The 19525-nt window shown below is 25.4% G+C and overlaps 5 protein-coding genes across 5 annotated transcripts; 3 read left to right on the forward strand and 2 right to left on the reverse strand.

Annotated features, from left to right (window-relative positions):
* The first annotated feature begins 272 nt into the window (after positions 1 to 272).
* Positions 273 to 2271, forward strand: LOC127288551 (chromobox protein homolog 1-like). Its single transcript, XM_051316066.1, has 4 exons — positions 273 to 435; positions 1269 to 1382; positions 1463 to 1694; positions 1790 to 2271. Exons 2-4 carry the CDS (start codon positions 1287 to 1289, stop codon positions 2014 to 2016), a joined length of 555 nt encoding a protein of 184 aa, XP_051172023.1. The 5' UTR covers positions 273 to 435; positions 1269 to 1286; the 3' UTR covers positions 2017 to 2271.
* LOC127288537 (CCAAT/enhancer-binding protein zeta-like) lies at positions 2045 to 8006 on the reverse strand. The gene is made up of 5 exons (XM_051316044.1): positions 7924 to 8006; positions 6436 to 7551; positions 4010 to 4631; positions 3528 to 3944; positions 2045 to 3455 (listed from the first exon to the last, which is right to left on the reverse strand). The coding sequence occupies exons 2-5, from the start codon at positions 7549 to 7551 to the stop codon at positions 2977 to 2979; spliced, it is 2634 nt and encodes an 877-aa protein (XP_051172001.1). The 5' UTR covers positions 7924 to 8006; the 3' UTR covers positions 2045 to 2976.
* A 385-nt stretch (positions 8007 to 8391) lies between these two features.
* LOC127288539 (ATP-binding cassette sub-family F member 2) lies at positions 8392 to 13251 on the forward strand. The gene is made up of 9 exons (XM_051316046.1): positions 8392 to 8556; positions 8918 to 9101; positions 9188 to 9591; positions 10961 to 11124; positions 11206 to 11433; positions 11506 to 11893; positions 11968 to 12159; positions 12228 to 12431; positions 12522 to 13251. The coding sequence occupies exons 2-9, from the start codon at positions 8924 to 8926 to the stop codon at positions 12663 to 12665; spliced, it is 1902 nt and encodes a 633-aa protein (XP_051172003.1). The 5' UTR covers positions 8392 to 8556; positions 8918 to 8923; the 3' UTR covers positions 12666 to 13251.
* On the reverse strand, positions 12875 to 15421 carry LOC127288550 (transmembrane protein 98-like). Its single transcript, XM_051316065.1, has 4 exons — positions 15081 to 15421; positions 14904 to 15013; positions 14697 to 14829; positions 12875 to 14002 (listed from the first exon to the last, which is right to left on the reverse strand). Exons 1-4 carry the CDS (start codon positions 15243 to 15245, stop codon positions 13727 to 13729), a joined length of 684 nt encoding a protein of 227 aa, XP_051172022.1. The 5' UTR covers positions 15246 to 15421; the 3' UTR covers positions 12875 to 13726.
* Positions 15422 to 15669: 248 nt separating this feature from the next.
* LOC127288549 (ubiquitin-conjugating enzyme E2 J2-like) lies at positions 15670 to 19026 on the forward strand. The gene is made up of 4 exons (XM_051316064.1): positions 15670 to 16299; positions 16370 to 16604; positions 16676 to 16804; positions 17112 to 19026. The coding sequence occupies exons 1-4, from the start codon at positions 16175 to 16177 to the stop codon at positions 17322 to 17324; spliced, it is 702 nt and encodes a 233-aa protein (XP_051172021.1). The 5' UTR covers positions 15670 to 16174; the 3' UTR covers positions 17325 to 19026.
* Positions 19027 to 19525: the final 499 nt, after the last annotated feature.

The following is a 19525-nucleotide window of genomic DNA, read 5'->3' on the forward strand; positions in this document are numbered from 1 at the left end:
TTTTTTATTTAATAAATAAAATTAATTATTATAATACATAAATTATTTACCTGTCTTTTTTTTCATTAAACAATTTTAATTAATTTAAATTTCGTGAATGGACAAGAAATGTATTAGCCAATTAGAAATAAGTATTTTTTACAAGATGGTGATAAAAAGTGAAAAAAAATAAATTTTTCCATTTATTTCATAATTAAATGTTAATTTATAGAAAAAATAAGATTAATTAATAAGATTAAGTTTATTTACTTAAAAGTCTTATACTGAATCGTATTTGTGAGAAAATAATTGTTTTTTTCATAAAATATAAATGAATTAAAAAAAATTAATTTTTTAACAATTGGATAACCTGCGTTAGTTTTCGCGGTAAAGTGATAGCAAGCAGGAACAAGACGCCAAGGCACGCACGTCGCATCGTTTACGAGGGTCAAAAAAGTAAGATATTTTGTGTTTTCTATTCAAATTTTAATACAATTTTTCTTTCTAAAATTTTTCTATATTGACTTTATACTTTTAAGATAAGAATTTATAAATTTTATTTAACTTTATACTATTTTTCACAATACTTGTTCGCACTTCGTTACCCGGCCTCTTTACCGCCATTTTGCTATTTTCGGCACTTGTGTTTCTGTTATTCATTAAATAGTACAATATTCTTTGTTTCCTTCAATGTGACAATAGTAATTTACAATACATTGCATTTAAATAATTATACGTCTAATTTTGACTTTTTTTTATTTAATGAAAATAGAGGTATAATTGTCAGCTTCCTTGTGGTCCATTGTCAAACACGACATTAAACAAAAATGCTTTAATAGGTTTTTCCAATTTTGATATGATTTAAGGTTTATATGGTAATTTTCTATTCATGTCAAAGGACAATTGGTGATATTTTTCTTTGTAATAATTAGTATTACTTTTTACTTTTAGTTTTGTTATTTGAGAATGTTGATATTCATTTACAATTTATTTTTTTTTCTACACAATTTTTGGCACCTGCGTGGTATTGTAAAACGCATTCTTACAAATGTAAAAGGCAAATGACTAATTTTATTATCTCAATAGTGAGTAGAAAAAAAATTATTGCCTCGTTAAATTTAGATATTTGGCAATATTTTGTAAAGTAATTTTTAGGTTATGTTTCTTATTTCCCGTTATAGATGTTTGATTCAAATTATTTTGATATTAAAATTAAGAAGGTTTAATAAATAAAAATTCTACAATTATTAAATTCTTGAAATATTTTATTTGATATATTTATTTTATAGAATAAATAAAACAACAAAATGAGCAAGGCTAAGGATTCACCGGTTACTGAACCTGAAACTGAAGAGGAATTCAGTGTGGAAAAAGTTCTGGACAGACGAGTTGTCAAAGGAAAGGTAAAAATGGAAAAATTTAATTTTTGAATTAATTTTTTTTTTTTTTTGAAAATTATGTTATTAAATTTGTTATTTTTCAGGTGGAATATTTCCTTAAATGGAAGGGCTATTCAAATGATGAGAATACATGGGAGCCAGAGGAAAATCTTGATTGTCCAGATTTAATTGCTCAATTTGAGGAACAACGTAAAAAAAGAGAAGCCGTACCTTCTGGCAAACGACATGAAGATAAGGACAAAAAAAGAAAGAGTTCCTCAACTCCCACTCCGACTCAAGCTAAAAAGAAAGCCCCAGAAGAAAAGAAAGCCGAAGGTAATAAACTATCAAATAAAAAAAAAATAAATAAATTTATTTGTACAACCTAATAATTTTTTATTAAATGGAATTTTTCTTTCTTTTTTTTTCAGGATTCGACAGAAACTTAGACCCGGAACGCATTATTGGCGCTACTGACTCAAGTGGTGAACTTATGTTTTTAATGAAATGGAAAGGAACCGATGATGCTGATTTGGTCCCTGCTAAAGAAGCAAATGTACGTTGCCCACAGATTGTGATTAAATTTTACGAGGAAAGGTTGACATGGCATAGTCCAGCACATGACGAAGAAGGTTCGACGAAACCCGATCCAGAGTAGCATTTTTTTTCTTCAATAATTTAAAAAAAAAAACAAAAATTAAAAAAACAGCATTATTTCAAATGCAACTCTTTGAAAATCATGTTAAGAGCAAAAACTGAATGTAATAACTTTTCTTCTTTTTTTTTCCTCTTTTTTTTTTTCAATGAAAAGACACAAAATCATGACATTTCAGTTGTATTCGTCATTTAACCATTTTTTTTTTTTGCATATATAATTATATTTTTTAAATAAAATATTGTTTTTCTTAATTAATTTATCTTTTTGGTTTACTTACACCGATTCACAAAAAAATTATCCAATTTGTTTTTTCCCCTTGAAAAGAAAAGTGGTTGAATGGTATTACTATGTTGTGCTTTTGTGAATGTTTTTTTTTTTTGTATTACATTAACAACTTTTGGTTTAATAATAATATTAAGAATTATCTAAACTGTGATCGATTTTTAAATGTTTGACGGCGAAAAAAGAATTATTGATCCAAATTATTATAGTGGGAAAAATTTGATTTTAAGTTATATTTAGTGGATTGCATTGTTAATGCAATTTAATTTTCGAGACCAAAAAAGAAATCAGTTTAAAAGAACATTCGCCAGTTAAACTCGAGAATCAGATCGTAAGGGCTTTGAAAATGCTCTTCTTTATTTCTAAAGAATTTTTTAAAAAATGTGCACTTGGTTCACACTTTGTTTCAAGTTTCAAGTATAATATTGTAAATTTGAAAACATATTGATATTAAATGATAGTTTCCATAATATAGTTAATCGGATGCGTTTTTTTTTTTTTTCATTTCACAAATTTACTATTATATATTTTAATATTGTCATTTATTTTTCTTATTCTAATATGTAATAAAGTAATACTAGTTCTATAATAAATTTTGTTTATTATTACCTTCATTCTTAAGTTAAAGAATTAATTTTTAATGTACAATAGGAAAAAATTGATTTTTAGAAAAATATCCTACCTCTTTTGTTTTTTTACACTTTTTTTGTTATTTGTAAATTTATTTTTTCTCTTTCCTTTCTTATTACCAAAATGAGATCGTTGATTTTTCTTTGCTTCCCATTTTAATTGTTTAACACCGGCACCGTCCTTTGCATTCATTGAATTACTTCCTCCGTGTTTCGATTTAGAATATCCTTGTTCCTCCATCATTTCAGCAAATTTCTCAGCTGACATAAAAACATTTTCATTTGATTCTTTTGAATTTTTTTTGTTTTTCATTAATGAAAGTTCCTCGCGAAGTGTATCTTCGTCACTATTCTCATCGTCAAAATCAATATCACTGTAATCATCGTCCATATTTTCCATATCGTCACTCATATCCTCCATTTCTTCATCTTCCAAATTATCACTGAAATTTTCATTCTCATCGAAATCTTCCAAATCCTCATCGCTTTCGTCGTTTTCACTTTCTTCCTCGTCCTCGTCATCTTTATCTAAAAAATTTGATTAAATACAAAATTAATGTTAAACAAAAATTTAAAAAAAAAGCTTATTTTTGAAATTACCTTTCTTTTTACTTTTCCTCGGAACAATATCACCGGCAATATCTAAATCGTCTAGATTTTCATTTTCTGCAAGTCCATCTAACATGGCGTTAAATTCTTCACTATTAACACTTTCGTTATCTTCATCGTCGTCGTCGGTGGATTTTGATATAAAATCTTTTTTCTTCTTTAAAAATTGATAAAGAAAGAGTTCATCAACTGGAATACGATCTTCGTTTTCATTTAAATACGCCTCACTATCAACAGGTACTGATCGCAAACCTTGAGGAGTATAACCAGCACGTTGTGCAAGTGGATCACCTTTTCTCGTTACTTTTTTATTTTCCAATTTTTTTGGATTCTTAAAAACATAACGATCCAAAAATCGAATTAAATTCAAATCCTCCAATGGATCACCAGAATAATCAATAATTTTTCCTAAAAGACAAATTTAAAATTATTTTTCTATATTATTTACATTTATAAAATAAGAACTACTTTACCTTCTTTTATATTACTCGCAAAAAGTGCCACACTCGGATGAAAATGATTTACAAGTGCAAAAAGTTCATAGTAAAATGTATTATTTGCACCGGAACCTAATGGATTACGACAAAATGGATTATATTCTTTATCTGGATCAAATTCTTCTTTTATTGTTATTTCTTCTTTAATTTCAGTGTCATTATTTTTTACAATAACTTTCGTATCGTCTGTAATAACATTTGATATTACAATATTATTTTTTTCCAATTCATCATTATTTGTTTCACTGCATTCTGAATTTGTATCTTCATTATTTTCTTCTTTTTTCTCATCATTTGATTCTTTTTCATTTTTAATTTCCGATTCAATTGAGAAAATTGGATCTTTCTTTGTTTTTAAAACTTGTGAAACAACATAGAGTGTTGCACATGCCATATTTGCTGGATAATAAAGGATAATTTGAAATATTCTTTTTAAAAATGCCTTTAAACGAATTACACTGTGATCATTTTTTAACACACGATATAATAAATTCAAAAAAATCGCACGTTTATTTCCAATACCAATTTGTGGATCTAATAATTTTTTATAAAAGGCGGAATAAAATCTATTCAATTGTTTTTCGTTTTTTCCAACTACCTGAAAATAAATTGAAATTTAATATTTTTATTATAAAAGCAGGCCTCGGAACGACTTTAAAGCGGAAAAAAGTGGTTTTACTTGAATTTTTTATTTCAAATAAAAATTAGTTAATAAATATTTTACTTAAAAGAACTAATGTTATTAGATTATTAAATTAATTTTGTTAATTTTTTAATAAGAATAATTCTACAAGAATATCAAAAAAAATTTATTTTGAATATTTCAGAATTGAAGTAAGACAAATTTTCAAAATTTTAATTCAAGTAAGACAAATTTCTAAAAAAAATTCTTAAAGTTTTCTGTTTTACAGATTTTTAAATAATTGAGTTGCAGAAGATTTTAAATTTAAAATAAATTTTTTTGTAAATTTAAACTGCTGTAGTTTCTTTTTAAATTTCTGACAATTCAATTTTAGAGTTATAATTGTAAACTTTTTTAAATAATTAAATTTAAAAAGAAAAACTATCAATAATAATTGAATTTTGGAAGAGTTACAGTTGAAATTTTTAGAAATAATTGAATTTCAAAAGATTTTATCAAATTTCAGACAATAATTAAATTTTACAAAATGAAAAATAATTTATCAAATACTTTAAGATAATTTTTTATAAAAATAATTGAATTTTCGAAGATATACAATTCAAATTTTTGAAAATTATTGATCTTTAAGCGATTTTTTATTGAAATTTTCAGTGATTTCTGTTGCTATAGAATTTATTATAAATTACAGACAAAAATTGAACTTAAAAGTTTTTAGATAATTGAATTTTCTAAGAATATTACAAACACCATTAAAAAAAAATAATTGAATTTCAGAAGAGTTATAGTTATAAAAAAAATAGTTACAGAATAAATCAAAATTTTACCAAAAATTTCAAAATCAAATATTGGAAAAGATTTTAAAGATTGCAAATTATCAAAATACATGATATAATAATTTTTTGGATAAATGTTATTCAGCAAAATAATGTGGAAAATTTTTTACTTTAGGTATCAAAATTCTAATTTGAAAATTATAAAAGTTAAAAATTTGTTCTACCTCATTTCAAATCAGAAGTTATTAATTATTTTAGGAAATAGAAAATATATTTAGAAAAATTTAACGGAGAGATAAGAATTTTTAGTTTTTTTTTAGTACTATTTAGCACAATTTTTAATTTTAAGAATTCGTATTTTTTTAATCAATCAGTTATAAAATTTGTTTTCACAAATATTTATTTCTTCAAGAAACGTTTAACTTTGAGGTAGACCAAAAATTTAGGAAAACTTATGATAAATTTCAATTTAAAAGAAAATTAAAATACGAATTTAAAAAAAAAATTTCAATGTTCAATTGATAATTGATAATTGAAGGCGAATTCAGGGCTTTTTCAAGGCGTAACTAAATTCGCGTCGTTTCTCCGATTTCAAGGTTCAGTAAAAACCATGTAATTTTATTTGATTTTGTAAAAATTTTAAATATCTATTGAATTTCATAAAATTTTTAATTGAAAAATAGTTATTATAATTGAATTTGTGAAGAATTTCCTAAAAATTATTGAAAATAATTAATTTAGAGAAGAATTTTAGTTAAAAATTTGTTAAATAATTAAAATAAACAAGATCTGAAGAAGATCTGCATTAGATACTAAAAAATACGTATTTTGTTTAAAAATTTTGTAAAAAATGTAAAAATGTCACATCTTAGTTGAAAAAGGCGTATTTTCGAAAAAAAAATGGGAAAAAATCGTATAATCCAAGACCTGTAAAAGAAGAATGATTAATTTATAAAATCTATTATTATTTTTTTTTTTTTGCTTACTTGAAATAAAAGGCTGAGTGCATTCAATGAAACATTAAATGAACCAACATGTACAACTTTATAAAGAGAATCAATGTGATCATTGAGTTTTTCTGATTCAACTTTAGAAAAACGATAAGCACGATTGACACCCGTTAAAATTGCAGCCATCATTCGACTATCGGGTTCACCTTTCTTGAGACTTGCTTTGAAAAATGAAAAATATACGTCAATTAAATTATTTGCCGTTTCAACATCATTGCGATCCAAAACAAATTGTGTCAGCAGACAAATTCCATAATATTGTGCTCTTGATGAAACATTATTACGAAATAAAAGTTTCTCCACTTCGCGAAGTACAACAACTTTCATATTTGAATGTTCATAAAGTAATTTATTCAAACAAAAAATCACCTTTGACGCAACTTTATTACTAGGATCACCAATTTTATTCACAAGAAAATCAAGTAATTTGTGTTCTTGTTCTGAATTACCCATTAAAAGATCATTCATAACTGAAACAGCTTTTTCACGATTTGAATCAACTGTATTTGATGCAATTTGTGATAGTGAAATAATAAATTTCTCATATATTTCCTTTAATTGATCTTCATAATACCAATGTGCAAGTAATTTATTTTTAGACATAAATGGCACACCTTTCTCATGTTTATTTGAAATATCAATATTGTCGAGTTTATCTAAATTTTGTTCTTCAAATTTCATTAATTTATATGTGGGATGTAATAAATCAGTGAGAAAAAGATCGCGAAGTGCTGTGATAATTGTGTTGCATTGATTTTGTTTCGATGCTTTTACTTGATTAATAAGATTTGTTAAACGTGATAAATTATGTTTTGGACTATTTTGGAATAGAACAATACTTGCTGCAATTTTATCAGAACTTGTTCCTTGTGATAGTGCAGTTTTAAGCCAATCATATTCTGAATTTCGTGATTTTGATTGTTTCAATTGATAAGCATTTGTTTCTGCTTCAAGAAGCCTTTTTCCATCGGCTTTTAAATCCATTACTGTGATTTCCGATTTTGTGTGAGTACATGGTTTTTGTGTTTTTGGATATTCCTCGTACCATTTTTTATTTGTCGATGGAGCCAAATATTCAGCAATCGTCTTCATCTAATTAAAAACAAGATTAAATTTGTTAAAGAAATTTCTATTTTTAATCTAAAATGCATGCTTTTTATTTATTTCATTTATTCAACAAATCCAACAGTCAAAGACCAATTAATTTTTAATATTTATATAATTATAAATTTGATTTTTAAGAATCAAAATTTTCAATTTGATATTTACAAATCGAATTTGTTAATATTTTTCGAATTTATGTCAAATTTGATATAGGAAAAATTAAAGGCTAAAATATAACCTAAAAATTGTACTAAGAATATTTTTTCACGAATAAGTAATTCATAATTAAAAGTAAAATATAGAAAAAGTTATATTTCTTTATTATTTAGATAATGTTAGTTGCTTTAATTAAAAACTTACATTTATTACAAATAAATAAATATTCACGTGGGATTTTATGAAAACATTACTAATAAGTGAAGTTGTACACACTTGTCAATCAGTTCGATAATTCGATATTTAATTATGGACAAGTTTTCTGATTGGTTAGGAATTTCGACAGCCATTTTTTTTTTAGCGCGCTGATTTAAAATAATCTACTTGTTCATTATTATTGACAAATATTAATAAATAAAACACAGAAACGAGATAAAATATAAACTAAAACTAATAGTGACGAAAGGATTTAATATTTTTTAACACAAATATCAAAGGGAGAATGTAAAAAAGTGAAAATTGTGATTTAACCTAAAAAATGTTCTTTACTTGATAATTCTATCTAACTTATCTAGATTTTTGTATTCATTAATGATTAAAAGATTTTTAATTGAATGGGAATTTTTAATTTAGACGTGTATATTAAATAGATAAAAAGAAAATTAATTGCGGGAATTTTTAACCGAAACTAGTGACATCTAGACGATTTCTCTTTCCATTTAAGTCATTTGACGGCTTCGCTTTTGCCGTTTGTGGCCGTTTGCTTCGTTTTCCTCTTTTCTCGTCACGCACGTGTCTGTGTGGCGAACGAATTCCATTTTTTGGCGCACAAAGAAGGTAATAATTTGCAATTATTTATGTGAACAATTGAAAACAATTGAAAATCAATTGGCACGTGTTGGCATTTAAACATTTTTGACAGCTGGATTAACTATTTGGGAGTTGTTAATTTTTCGCGAAAGGTGTAGAAGACGGTAATCTTTTGTCTCTCAGTTGGAGGTCACGCATACACAATTTGTTCTTATGATAAATTTAACGACGCTGAAAAGTGTTAAAAAAATTTTTCAATAATATGTCATTATTTTTTTTATTTACTGTACACGTGGTGTTTAATTCCTAACCTGTAAATCTTACGTAATTTCGTTTAATCATGCAAGTTGGGGGAATTTTCTTAATGGTGTTGTAAAAAAAATTTTAGTTGACAATGCCGTCCGACGCAAAGAAAAAGCAGCAGCAAAAGAAAAAGGAAGCTGCAAAAGCCAGACAAACGGGTAAAAAACCAACGACTTCAGGTAAAACCAATGAAAATGGTAAAGAAGAAAGTCCTGTTCCTGGCGATACTCAAAATGGTACCAATGGTACTATACCTTTGAGTGCTGAAGGTATTTTTCTTTTTTTTTAATATTGAAATTAAAATTAGAAAATTAATTAGAAAATGAATTAATAAATTTTGGTAATTGAATTTTAGAGGCACTTTGCTTGAAGTTGGAGGCGGATGCACGACTCAATGCTGAGGCACGAGCTTGTACAGGTTCATTGGCATCACATCCACGCAGTCGAGATATTAAAATTTCCACTTTTTCTATTACGTTTCATGGCTGTGAATTACTTCAGGATACAATGTTGGAGTTAAATTGTGGACGACGTTATGGTTTATTGGGTCTCAATGGATCTGGAAAATCAACATTATTATCGGTGCTTGGAAATCGAGAAGTGCCTATTCCTGATTCAATTGATATTTTCCATTTGACAAGAGAAATGCCGGCAAGTAGTAAAACTGCACTTGAATGCGTAATGGAAGTCGATGAGGAACGTGTAAGATTGGAAAAACTTGCCGAGGAACTTATCGAATGCGAAGAACAAGACGCGCAGGTAATTATTAATTTCAGGCCTCGGATTGACTTTAAAGCCCCAAAAAAAAGTCGAAAAAATCGATTTTACTAATTTCTTAATTTCTTGAAAATCGAATTCTGATAAATTTTCAAAATTTTGATTAAGTAGGACAAATTTCTGAAAAAATTCTTAATTTCCATTTTTTTTTAATTTTTTGAAGTCTGATTTATGCAATTTATTAGAATGAAATATTTTGACATCGTTTTTAGTTTTAATGGTCAAAAAAATTTCGAACAATTAAGTTTTACAGATTATTAAATTAAATTTTTTTCTAATTGAATTGCAAAAGATTTTAAATTTAAAATAAATTTTTTTTGAAAATTTAAACTTTTTAAATTCCTGACAATAATTAAACATTACAAAATTGAAAATAATTAAATAATGATAGATAACAATTTTTTAAATTATTTGAATTTCCAAAGATTTACAATTCAGATTTTTGAAAATAATTGAACTTCAAGTAATTTTTTATTGAAATTTTCAGTGATTTATGTTGCTGAATAATTTATTAGATGTTGGATACAAAAATTGAATTTCAAAATGCTTTCAAGTAATTGAATTTTTAAAGAATTATTCAAATTATTGAAAATAATTGAATTTTGCAAGAGTTGCACTTGAAATTTTTAGAAATAATTGATTTTCAAAAAATTTTGTTAAATTTCAGACAATAATTAAATTTTACAGTATTAAAAATAATTTCAGATGTTTTTTTTTTATAAAATAATTGAATTTTCAAAGATTTACAATTCAGATTTTTGAAAATTATTGAATTTCAAGCGATTTTTTATTGAAATTTTTTTGATAATTCAAAAGGCCACAAAAATTTGCGATAATTTAAAACTTTTACGGCTTTTTTCCCGATTAAAAAAAAAAATTCAAGGTTTTTTAAATTGAGATTTTATCACATAATTTAAATTTTTTAAATTGTTTTTAGTTTCAATGTTCAAAAAAATTTCAGACAATAAGTTTTACAGATTTTTAAACTACATTTTCTTTTAATTAATTGAATTTCCTAATGATTTTGAATTTAAATTTTTTGTAATTTTATTTACTGATTTTTTTTTAATTTTAAATAATTATTGAAAAATTATTAAATTTAGAAAAGAATTTTAGTTAAAAATTTGTTAAATAATTTAAATAAAGAATATCTGCATTGTATACTAAAAAAAATACGTATTTTGTTAAAAATTTTTGTAAGAAATGTTAAAAATTCGAAAAAGTCGCATCTTATTAAAATAAGTCGAAAATAGACGTATTTTCGAAAAAAAAAGTTAAACAAGTCATTCCAAGGCTTATAATATTGAAAAATAGAATTGTTTTTTAATAAAATCTATATATTTTTTTATAGGAACAATTAATGGATGTTTATGAAAGATTAGACGACATGGCAGCGGACACAGCAGAGGCAAGAGCTGCTCATATTTTGCATGGTTTAGGTTTTACTGCAAAAATGCAGAAAACACCAACCAAAGATTTCTCCGGAGGTTGGCGAATGCGTATCGCTCTTGCAAGGTAATTTAATCGATTTTTATTGATAAAAATAGAATTTTTTTTTCAATTGAATTAATCAACTGAGGGGAAAATAATTTTCAGAGCACTTTATGTGAAGCCTCATTTACTATTATTGGATGAGCCAACCAATCATCTAGATTTGGATGCTTGCGTATGGCTCGAAGAGGAATTAAAAACATATAAAAGAATTCTTGTCATTATTTCGCATTCACAAGATTTTCTTAATGGAATATGTACCAATATTATTCATCTTAATAAAAAACAATTAAAATACTACGGTGGAAATTATGAAGCATTTATGAAAACAAGGTTTGTATATTTATTTTCTTGTAAATTTATTTTTGCCAATATTTTAATTTTTTTCATTTATTTTCAAAAAAGGATGGAATTATTGGAGAATCAAGCGAAACAATATAATTGGGAACAGGATCAAATTGCTCATATGAAGAATTATATTGCGCGATTTGGTCACGGTTCGGCAAAATTGGCTAGACAAGCTCAATCGAAAGAGAAGACATTGGCTAAAATGGTTGCTCAAGGTTTAACTGAAAAAGTAGTTAGCGATAAAGTTTTAAACTTTTATTTTCCATCATGTGGAACAATTCCACCGCCCGTTATTATGGTTCAAAATGTCAGTTTTCGATATAATGATGACAGTCCATTAATTTATAAAAATTTGGAATTTGGCATTGATTTGGATACAAGACTTGCTTTGGTTGGACCTAATGGAGCTGGAAAAAGTACATTGTTGAAATTACTCTACGGTGATGTGAGTTCAGTTAATTAAAATTCTATTAGTTTATTTATTTATAAGTTAATTCAACTTTTTTTTTTCTATTTTAGTTAGTACCATCATTGGGAATGATCAGAAAAAACAGCCATTTGCGAATTGCCAGGTATCATCAACATTTACATGAACTTTTGGATCTTGATATTTCTCCTTTGGATTATATGATGAAAGCATTCCCAGATGTTAAAGAGCGTGAAGAGATGAGAAAAATCATTGGCCGATACGGTCTCACTGGTCGTCAGCAGGTATTTTATCTTTTTTTTTCCCCAAGGAATAATTTTTCTTATTTTTAAAATTATTTTCCTTTATAAAGGTCTGTCCGATTCGTCAACTTTCCGATGGACAACGTTGTCGTGTTGTATTTGCTTGGCTAGCTTGGCAAGTTCCGCATTTACTTCTTTTTGACGAACCTACCAATCATTTAGACATGGAAACTATAGATGCACTTGCCGACGCGATTAATGATTTCGATGGAGGAATGGTTCTAGTTTCTCACGATTTCAGACTTATTAGTCAAGTAAGTTTCTTTTTTCAATATAAAAACATTTCTGTTTAAAAAAAAAAACGAGTGTAAAAAGTAATAATAATAATAAATGAATAAAAATAGGTGGCTGAAGAAATTTGGGTATGCGAAAACACAACAGTGACAAAATGGCAGGGCAACATTTTGGATTACAAGGAACATCTTAAATTAAAAATTTTAAAAGACAATCAGAAGAGACAAAAGGAGTTAACGAATCGCACTAAATAATAAAAAAAAATTTTTGACCGAAGTGTTCCTTCAATTACCACAGAGGTTTTCTTTCTTCACATTTATTGTTCTTAATCAATTAGTACCGATTTCGATAGTTTGTAATAATTCTACAACAGCGATCTCTTGTTCGTGCTGCTGTGTAGTGCGAAAGCAGATCCAAAATCCGATCTAGATAATTTATTTAACTGACATAAAACAGGTATTAAAAAAAAAAAAAATTAGATCTAATTGCAAGTTTCACTAATTTTTGAGAAACGTTGCGAATTAAAAAGAAATTGTAAGGTTTAAAAAAAAATAAGCCAATTGCTTACTGTGAATAATAATAATAATAATAATATTAATAATAATTACGCATGCTGACACATTAATTAATTCACCAACTTCAAATTGAGTTCTCGTAGAGATTCTTTATTAAAAACATTTTCTTAAAATTTTATCAAAAAATATAACAATTTGTTTTTTTTTCTTTTAGAATTGTATCAAATTAATCAAATGTAAAATTTATTGCATAATTGACAAACCGATATTTATGAATTGTGTATTTCAGATTAATAAAAATTACACCAATTTTTGGAAAAAATTACCTTGTGTATATTTACAGTATATAAACCTATATTTGTCCAAATTTGTATTAAATTTTTTTTTTGTAATTATAATTTAAAAAACGATTAATACTTATATATTGTTCGATTTTCAAGAGATAGAGATGTAAAATCAATAAAAATACAAGATTAAAAAATTTTTCCAAAAATAGTTTTTTAAAAAGTTATATTTACAATTTTTTTTTCATTATTAACCATTTTTTTTATTCATCTCTTTAACAATAATTATCACAGGAAAAACGTTCTCTTCATTTGTTTCTTTCTTTCTTATTTTAAAGAAATTTTTTTTTCAATTTGATTGTAAAAAAATTATCTTATAAAAGTTTAGTTTAGACTATTTTACATCTCTAGTGGAAGATTTTTACATTCTCATTTAATGAGAATGATATATATTTATTTATCTTGCAAAAACGATTTAAAATCATTTTTTGAAAAATATTTAGTTTTTTTTTTTTTTTAAACTGGCGTTGAAGCTGGTATTGTACAACCGGCTTCTTGCGCTAAAGCTGCATTTCTTAAAACTAATAAATGTGAATCCATGTCATTAAGTGCTTGATCGATGAATGCCAATTTTCGAGCTTGACTTTTTGGAACACCATGTTTTGTCACCAATGCCAAATGTGTTACTGCAAGAACAAGAGCCGCAACTCTGGCCTCCAATAATCGAGCATCTAGAGGTGGATACAAACTGCGAACAACATCGTCTACCCTTGGAGGAATTCGCCTTGCCACCTGAGGCAATTAATCAAAATTATTCCATTTCTAAATTTAATATTTCTAATTTTAATATTTTAATATTCCAATTTTAATATTTTAATATCCAAATTTGATTTAATATTCCAATTTTAATATTTTATTATCCAAACTGAATTTAATATTCAAATTTAATTTAATATTTTAATATCCAAATTTGATTTAATATTCCAATTTTAATATTTTATTATCCAAACTGAATTTAATATTCAAATTTAATTTAATATTTTAATATCCAAATTTAATTTAATATTCCAATTTTAATATTCAAATTTAATTTAATATTTTAATATCCAAATTTAATTTAATATTCCAATTTTAATATTCAAATTTAATTTAATATTTTAATATCCAAATTTAATTTAATATTCCAATTTTAATATTTTATTATTCAAATTGAATTTAATATTCCAATTTTAATATTTTATTATCCAAATTGAATTTAATATTCCAATTTTAATATTCAAATTTAATTTAATATTCCAATTTCCAAATCTTTAAAATTAAAGAAAAGTCAACCAAAAACCCACAAAAATTAGAATTTTTAGTAAATTTTAGTAATTAGTAAACAAATGAATAAATTTCCAACGAAATCTCGATTATTAGTAGTTTTCCGATTTTAATAAATTTTTTAATAAATGGAAATTTTTGCTAAATTGAAAAAATAACTTACATCAACAATTTCAAGAGGAACAGTGTTACTGTTAACAGTGCCAGCGATTGATGTCAAACTTGCTGCTAAAGAATGACAAGATCGAAGAACAGCAATGCAAGGTGGTGCCAATCCTGTTGCATCGTCAACCCATCTTTTTTTTTAACGTTTCAATTATTATTAATGAAAAATATTTTTAAATCTAAAAGAACTGTAAATTATTTATACCTATCAGCGCCTGCTAACCATTCTTCACTTTCCCATGCATCTAATGTAAGACCCGAGATATTTTCCCCTTCTAATAAATCAGAACTCATGTCTGGTGAATCTTTTTGCTTCTGCAATAAATTGCACTCATTAATGAAATATGTATTATTATAAGGAATAAAAAAATTGAAAACTCACATAATAACAACGTTGCCTACGACAAATAACTAAAAGAACAAATAATGCACCAAGAAATACGGCAGCTAATGCACCTAGTGCAACTGCAACAATAGTTTCCATTCCTGGTGCACCTGACGTTGAATTTGCATTTCCCACTGACACCGGTGAGCTCATCGAGCTCATCTTCTTTTTTTTTTTTTTGCCAATATTTCACTAAATTAGGTGGAAAAAAAAATCCTTTTTGTCCTTACATTAGACACTCTTTACAGCAAATGTCATTTATGCTGTTTATTTTTCTTACAATTATTTACTCTCAAATACACATTCACCGTGGGAGGCGGAGACTGTCACGGATTATTCTAAACACATATACGTCGTGATTTGCATGACAGTTACTTTATCTTTTTTGTATAAAGTAACAAACATTAATCAGTCGGTAAAGTAAACATAACCTAAAAATATATTGAAACTGATTTCAATTTCTTTTATTTAATTCTACATACTTGTAAAATTAGTCATTATTATATTTACAATAAAAAAATAAACAGTTAAAATTAAAAAAAAAATCCAAATGAAAAAAGAAAAAAATCTTTACCGACTGAGAAAATGACATCACAAATCACGAATTCGTCATATGTTTTTCCTCATTAAAAAACGTCTGTCAAACATCTCTAAGCGTGCAATTCGAAAACAAAAATCGCGTGAATCTTTTTTAATATTTCATAGTTTCTATTTTTACGATAATTATATTCAACATTTAATCATCAATATTAGTTTAAAGTTATTGACTTGTGACAAGAAGAAGAATAACAACAACAACACACATATTCCAAAAGACTGACGTGGTGCAAATTTCTAATTATCTAAAAGTCAGTTTATTGGCTTTATTTATTCCCAATTATCCAAAAAAAGGTTATTATTTTCCTGATTTTTCATGATTTATTCAATACATTAACATTATATTTCTATTATCTTGAAATAAGTTATAAGAAATTTTAACCTCTTTTTCACTGCGGAGGTGGGTCAATTTTCATTCAGTTATAATATTCAAGTCATAAATTGAAAAAAAAAAGATATTTAATTAAAATAATTAGGGGAAAAAATTTGTAAACATGGCCAGGATGAACAAAAAACCTAATAGTGCAACTGCAAGATTAAAACAAGATTACATGCGACTTAAAAACGACCCAGTTCCCTATGTTTTAGCCGAACCAGTACCATCGAATATTTTAGAATGGTAAGTAATTGAGATAATTTTTTTTATTCTAATTTCCTGTAAACGAAATATTAATATTTAACATTTTCAGGCATTATGTAGTAAAAGGACCAGAAAATACACCATATGATGGTGGATTTTATCATGGGAAGCTCATTTTTCCCGGAGAATTTCCATTTCAGCCACCAAGTATTTACATGACCACTCCAAACGGAAGATTCAAAGTAAACACAAAACTTTGTCTCTCGATATCAGATTTTCATCCTGATACGTGGAATCCTGCTTGGAGTGTATCGACCATTCTTACCGGATTATTAAGTTTCATGGTGAGAATTAAAAAGAATTTAATAAGATTAAAAAAAATAAATAAATAAATTTTTTTTTATCAAAATTACAGATTGAAAACAGTCCAACGTTGGGGAGTATAACAACAACAGACTATGAAAAAAAACATCTGGCTGCCCAAAGTTTAGAATATAATTTGAAAGATAAAATATTTTGTGAATTATTCCCCGAAACAGTTTCGGTAAGATTATAATTATAATTAATTTATAATTATTTTTAAAAAATACCAAGCACGCAACGTTTATGTTAAATGATTTTTAAAGAAATAATTTTTTGCCTAAAAAATATTTTTTTTTACAATTGATTACTGAAAACTACAAAAAATAATTTTTTGTATGTGAAAAATTATAGAATTTTTAATTCTAAAAAAATTATTTCTTTAAAAATAATTTAACATAAACGTTGCCGTACTTCAGCTTCGTAAAAAAAAAATTAATTTAAAATAAATTTTCTTTTTTGTATTTACTGATTTTTTTTTTTACTTACAGGATATTAAAAAAGAACTTGAACGTCAAAAAGAATTGGAAAAACAAGCCAGGCATCAATTGACATCTTCAGAGGTCTCGTCATTGATTAGAGATCAATTTCAAATCGATCAAAGTCCATTGCACAGTGCCATCACGAATCTCGTTGTTGTTATTGGATTTGCAGCATTTGCCTATGTTGTCAAGTATGTTTTAAGGAATATTGCACTGGAATAGAAAGACACTTTTATCAATTTATGACTGGTAGGTTTACTATATAATATATAAAAATATATAAATATATTTTCAAGCGTAAGACGCTAGTGATCGACGCATTCGCGGAAGACTAAAAAAAAAGAAACTTTTTTGAATGAAATATTTCTCAAGACTTCCGTCAATATTGATGATTGACTGTCCAGAGAGAAACAATTTTTTTTTTCTTTTTTGTAGAGAGAGACTTGCGTATCGAGAAGTCAAAATTTTTCAGTATGATATAATATTAGTAATCATTTTTTGTATATGAGAAATTTAGGATTAGGCGTGTTTTGATGATATCGTGCTCTAAAAAAAAAAAAATAAGTCAATTTTCTCGCATTTAATTCTTTTTTCACACACATCGGCTTTTTTTTCTCTTTATCGTTTCTCTCTTTTAAATTTTCTTAGAAAATATATTTATTTGAAAACTATTTATAATCACATTTGAGAGTTTGAGCTTCCACAGTATTTTTGTTTTTTGAGTTAATATGCAGCTTTTCAATATAAGAAAACTGCGAGATGAGTGATTTTTTTAAACGTATTTTCTTCCCTTTTATGAGCTTCTCTACATATTTCCTTATATACAATTAAAAGCTCAGGTTTATAGTTAATATATAATATAATAATAATAATATAAATAATATAAATAAATCTTAGCTTTTTTTCATTTCCATGAATTTTCAAATATATTTCACTATTGTACGCACATTCTTTACCAATTTTTTCATTTCATTCCGAATTATATATATATATATATATATATATATAGTTTCGGTTCATAAAGTGCCAATAAAATTAATTACACAAAAAGAGTTCGCGTAGAGATAACATGATAATCATCACATATATATATATATAGTTAGAAAACAAAAGTGTAAATAAACGAGATAAAAAATAAAAAAAATGTTCATTAAGTTAAATTACATCAATAAAAAATGAAACGTCGAATTATTTATATCTCGGTGCGCGATCTTGTTGATTTTTTTTTTTTAAACACAAAAATGTATTATACTTGTAGTATTTTTAATTTAAGAAATTCTCATCAAAATTTTTAAATGAGCAAATTCTTTTACATTTTGCCCATTAAAAAATTACAATCTTAAATTAAGAAATTGCGTTGAGATTTTGATTCGAGTAAATGTTTTTCAGAATTTTCATTCCATATAAAGAGAAATAATATTTTTCCAATATTTGTGTGGGTTCTTAGAATATTTATAAAAAAAAGACACTTTTTAACAGAATGTTTATAATAGAATACGAAAAAAAAAAATTTACTCGATTTGAAATTCCTCATTGTGTTTTTTGCATATATATGTAGTCGCAACATATTACTGACTAAAAAAAAAAATCATGTGAGCTTCTTTATTTCTACTTATAAACAATATTAGTCAGTAGATTTAAATTTATAGAGAATAATACATTTTTTTTCTCTTTAAATTATATTTGAGCTTTTCTATGTTACCTGATGAAAATATTTTTTTTTTTCAATTATTTAAGTTACGATTTTTCAAAAATCATATCAGAGAAAATGTTTTTTTTTGCAACAAAAAGAAGTCATTTTTTTCGATTTTGTATAAATAATATAATTTATCATTTTTGTTAAACAATATCTAAAAGTTTACAGAAAAAAGAATTGTAGAAATAAAAAAAAGGGGTTAGTTATATTAAATGAGTTTTAAATTAATATTTGTTTTTAAATAAAATTCGTTGTTTTTAAATATTGTAATATTTTTTTTTTATATTATATTAAGTATAGTAATTTTCCAAAAATCTTTTTTTCTTAATTTTAAATATACAAAAATTTAGAATTTTTCACACATACATAAATTGTGTAATAGTTTTGTTTATTTTATTATACGAAAAAATTCTTTTTGGAAAATTGCATTTTTTTTTTTTATTAATAAGTTATGTTTCATATATTGATATATGAAATGTAAAGTTATGCGTATTATGGAACAAAAATATTTTTTAAAAAAATACGTTTTAATTTACTGTCCAATATTGTAAATAGAAAGGTATGTACGTTACAGATATGTAAACCGTGCAAAATACATTTATTTGCTTAGAATATATTATTCTAAAAAAAAAGAATGGTTTTTTTTCTCTAATTTCTGACTTTATTGTGTAATAAATTGTAATTTTTTGCCTTTTTTTTCAAATGCTTTTTTTTAATTTATTTAATT

This window comes from Leptopilina boulardi, unplaced genomic scaffold, assembly GCF_019393585.1.
Source record: "Leptopilina boulardi isolate dan_hultmark-lab unplaced genomic scaffold, ZJU_Lbou_2.1 LbouV2_392, whole genome shotgun sequence".
NCBI classification, from domain to species: Eukaryota; Metazoa; Arthropoda; class Insecta; order Hymenoptera; family Figitidae; genus Leptopilina; species Leptopilina boulardi.

Coding starts and splice junctions, on each gene's coding strand:
- LOC127288551 (XM_051316066.1), top strand. CDS start 1,287: ATGAGCAAGGCTAAGGATTCACCGGTTACTGAACCTGAAACTGAAGAG. Junction 1,383..1,462: donor GACGAGTTGTCAAAGGAAAG/GTAAAAATGGAA, acceptor GTTATTTTTCAG/GTGGAATATTTCCTTAAATG. Junction 1,695..1,789: donor AGAAGAAAAGAAAGCCGAAG/GTAATAAACTAT, acceptor TTTTTTTTTCAG/GATTCGACAGAAACTTAGAC.
- LOC127288537 (XM_051316044.1), bottom strand. CDS start 7,551: ATGAAGACGATTGCTGAATATTTGGCTCCATCGACAAATAAAAAATGG. Junction 4,632..6,435: donor CACTCAGCCTTTTATTTCAA/GTAAGCAAAAAA, acceptor ATTTATTTTCAG/GTAGTTGGAAAAAACGAAAA. Junction 3,945..4,009: donor TGCGAGTAATATAAAAGAAG/GTAAAGTAGTTC, acceptor TTTGTCTTTTAG/GAAAAATTATTGATTATTCT.
- LOC127288539 (XM_051316046.1), top strand. CDS start 8,924: ATGCCGTCCGACGCAAAGAAAAAGCAGCAGCAAAAGAAAAAGGAAGCT. Junction 12,160..12,227: donor GTCTCACTGGTCGTCAGCAG/GTATTTTATCTT, acceptor TCCTTTATAAAG/GTCTGTCCGATTCGTCAACT. Junction 12,432..12,521: donor ATTTCAGACTTATTAGTCAA/GTAAGTTTCTTT, acceptor GAATAAAAATAG/GTGGCTGAAGAAATTTGGGT.
- LOC127288550 (XM_051316065.1), bottom strand. CDS start 15,245: ATGAGCTCGATGAGCTCACCGGTGTCAGTGGGAAATGCAAATTCAACG. Junction 15,014..15,080: donor GTAGGCAACGTTGTTATTAT/GTGAGTTTTCAA, acceptor AATTTATTGCAG/AAGCAAAAAGATTCACCAGA. Junction 14,830..14,903: donor TGGTTAGCAGGCGCTGATAG/GTATAAATAATT, acceptor TTAAAAAAAAAG/ATGGGTTGACGATGCAACAG.
- LOC127288549 (XM_051316064.1), top strand. CDS start 16,175: ATGGCCAGGATGAACAAAAAACCTAATAGTGCAACTGCAAGATTAAAA. Junction 16,300..16,369: donor CCATCGAATATTTTAGAATG/GTAAGTAATTGA, acceptor TAACATTTTCAG/GCATTATGTAGTAAAAGGAC. Junction 16,805..17,111: donor TATTCCCCGAAACAGTTTCG/GTAAGATTATAA, acceptor TTTTACTTACAG/GATATTAAAAAAGAACTTGA.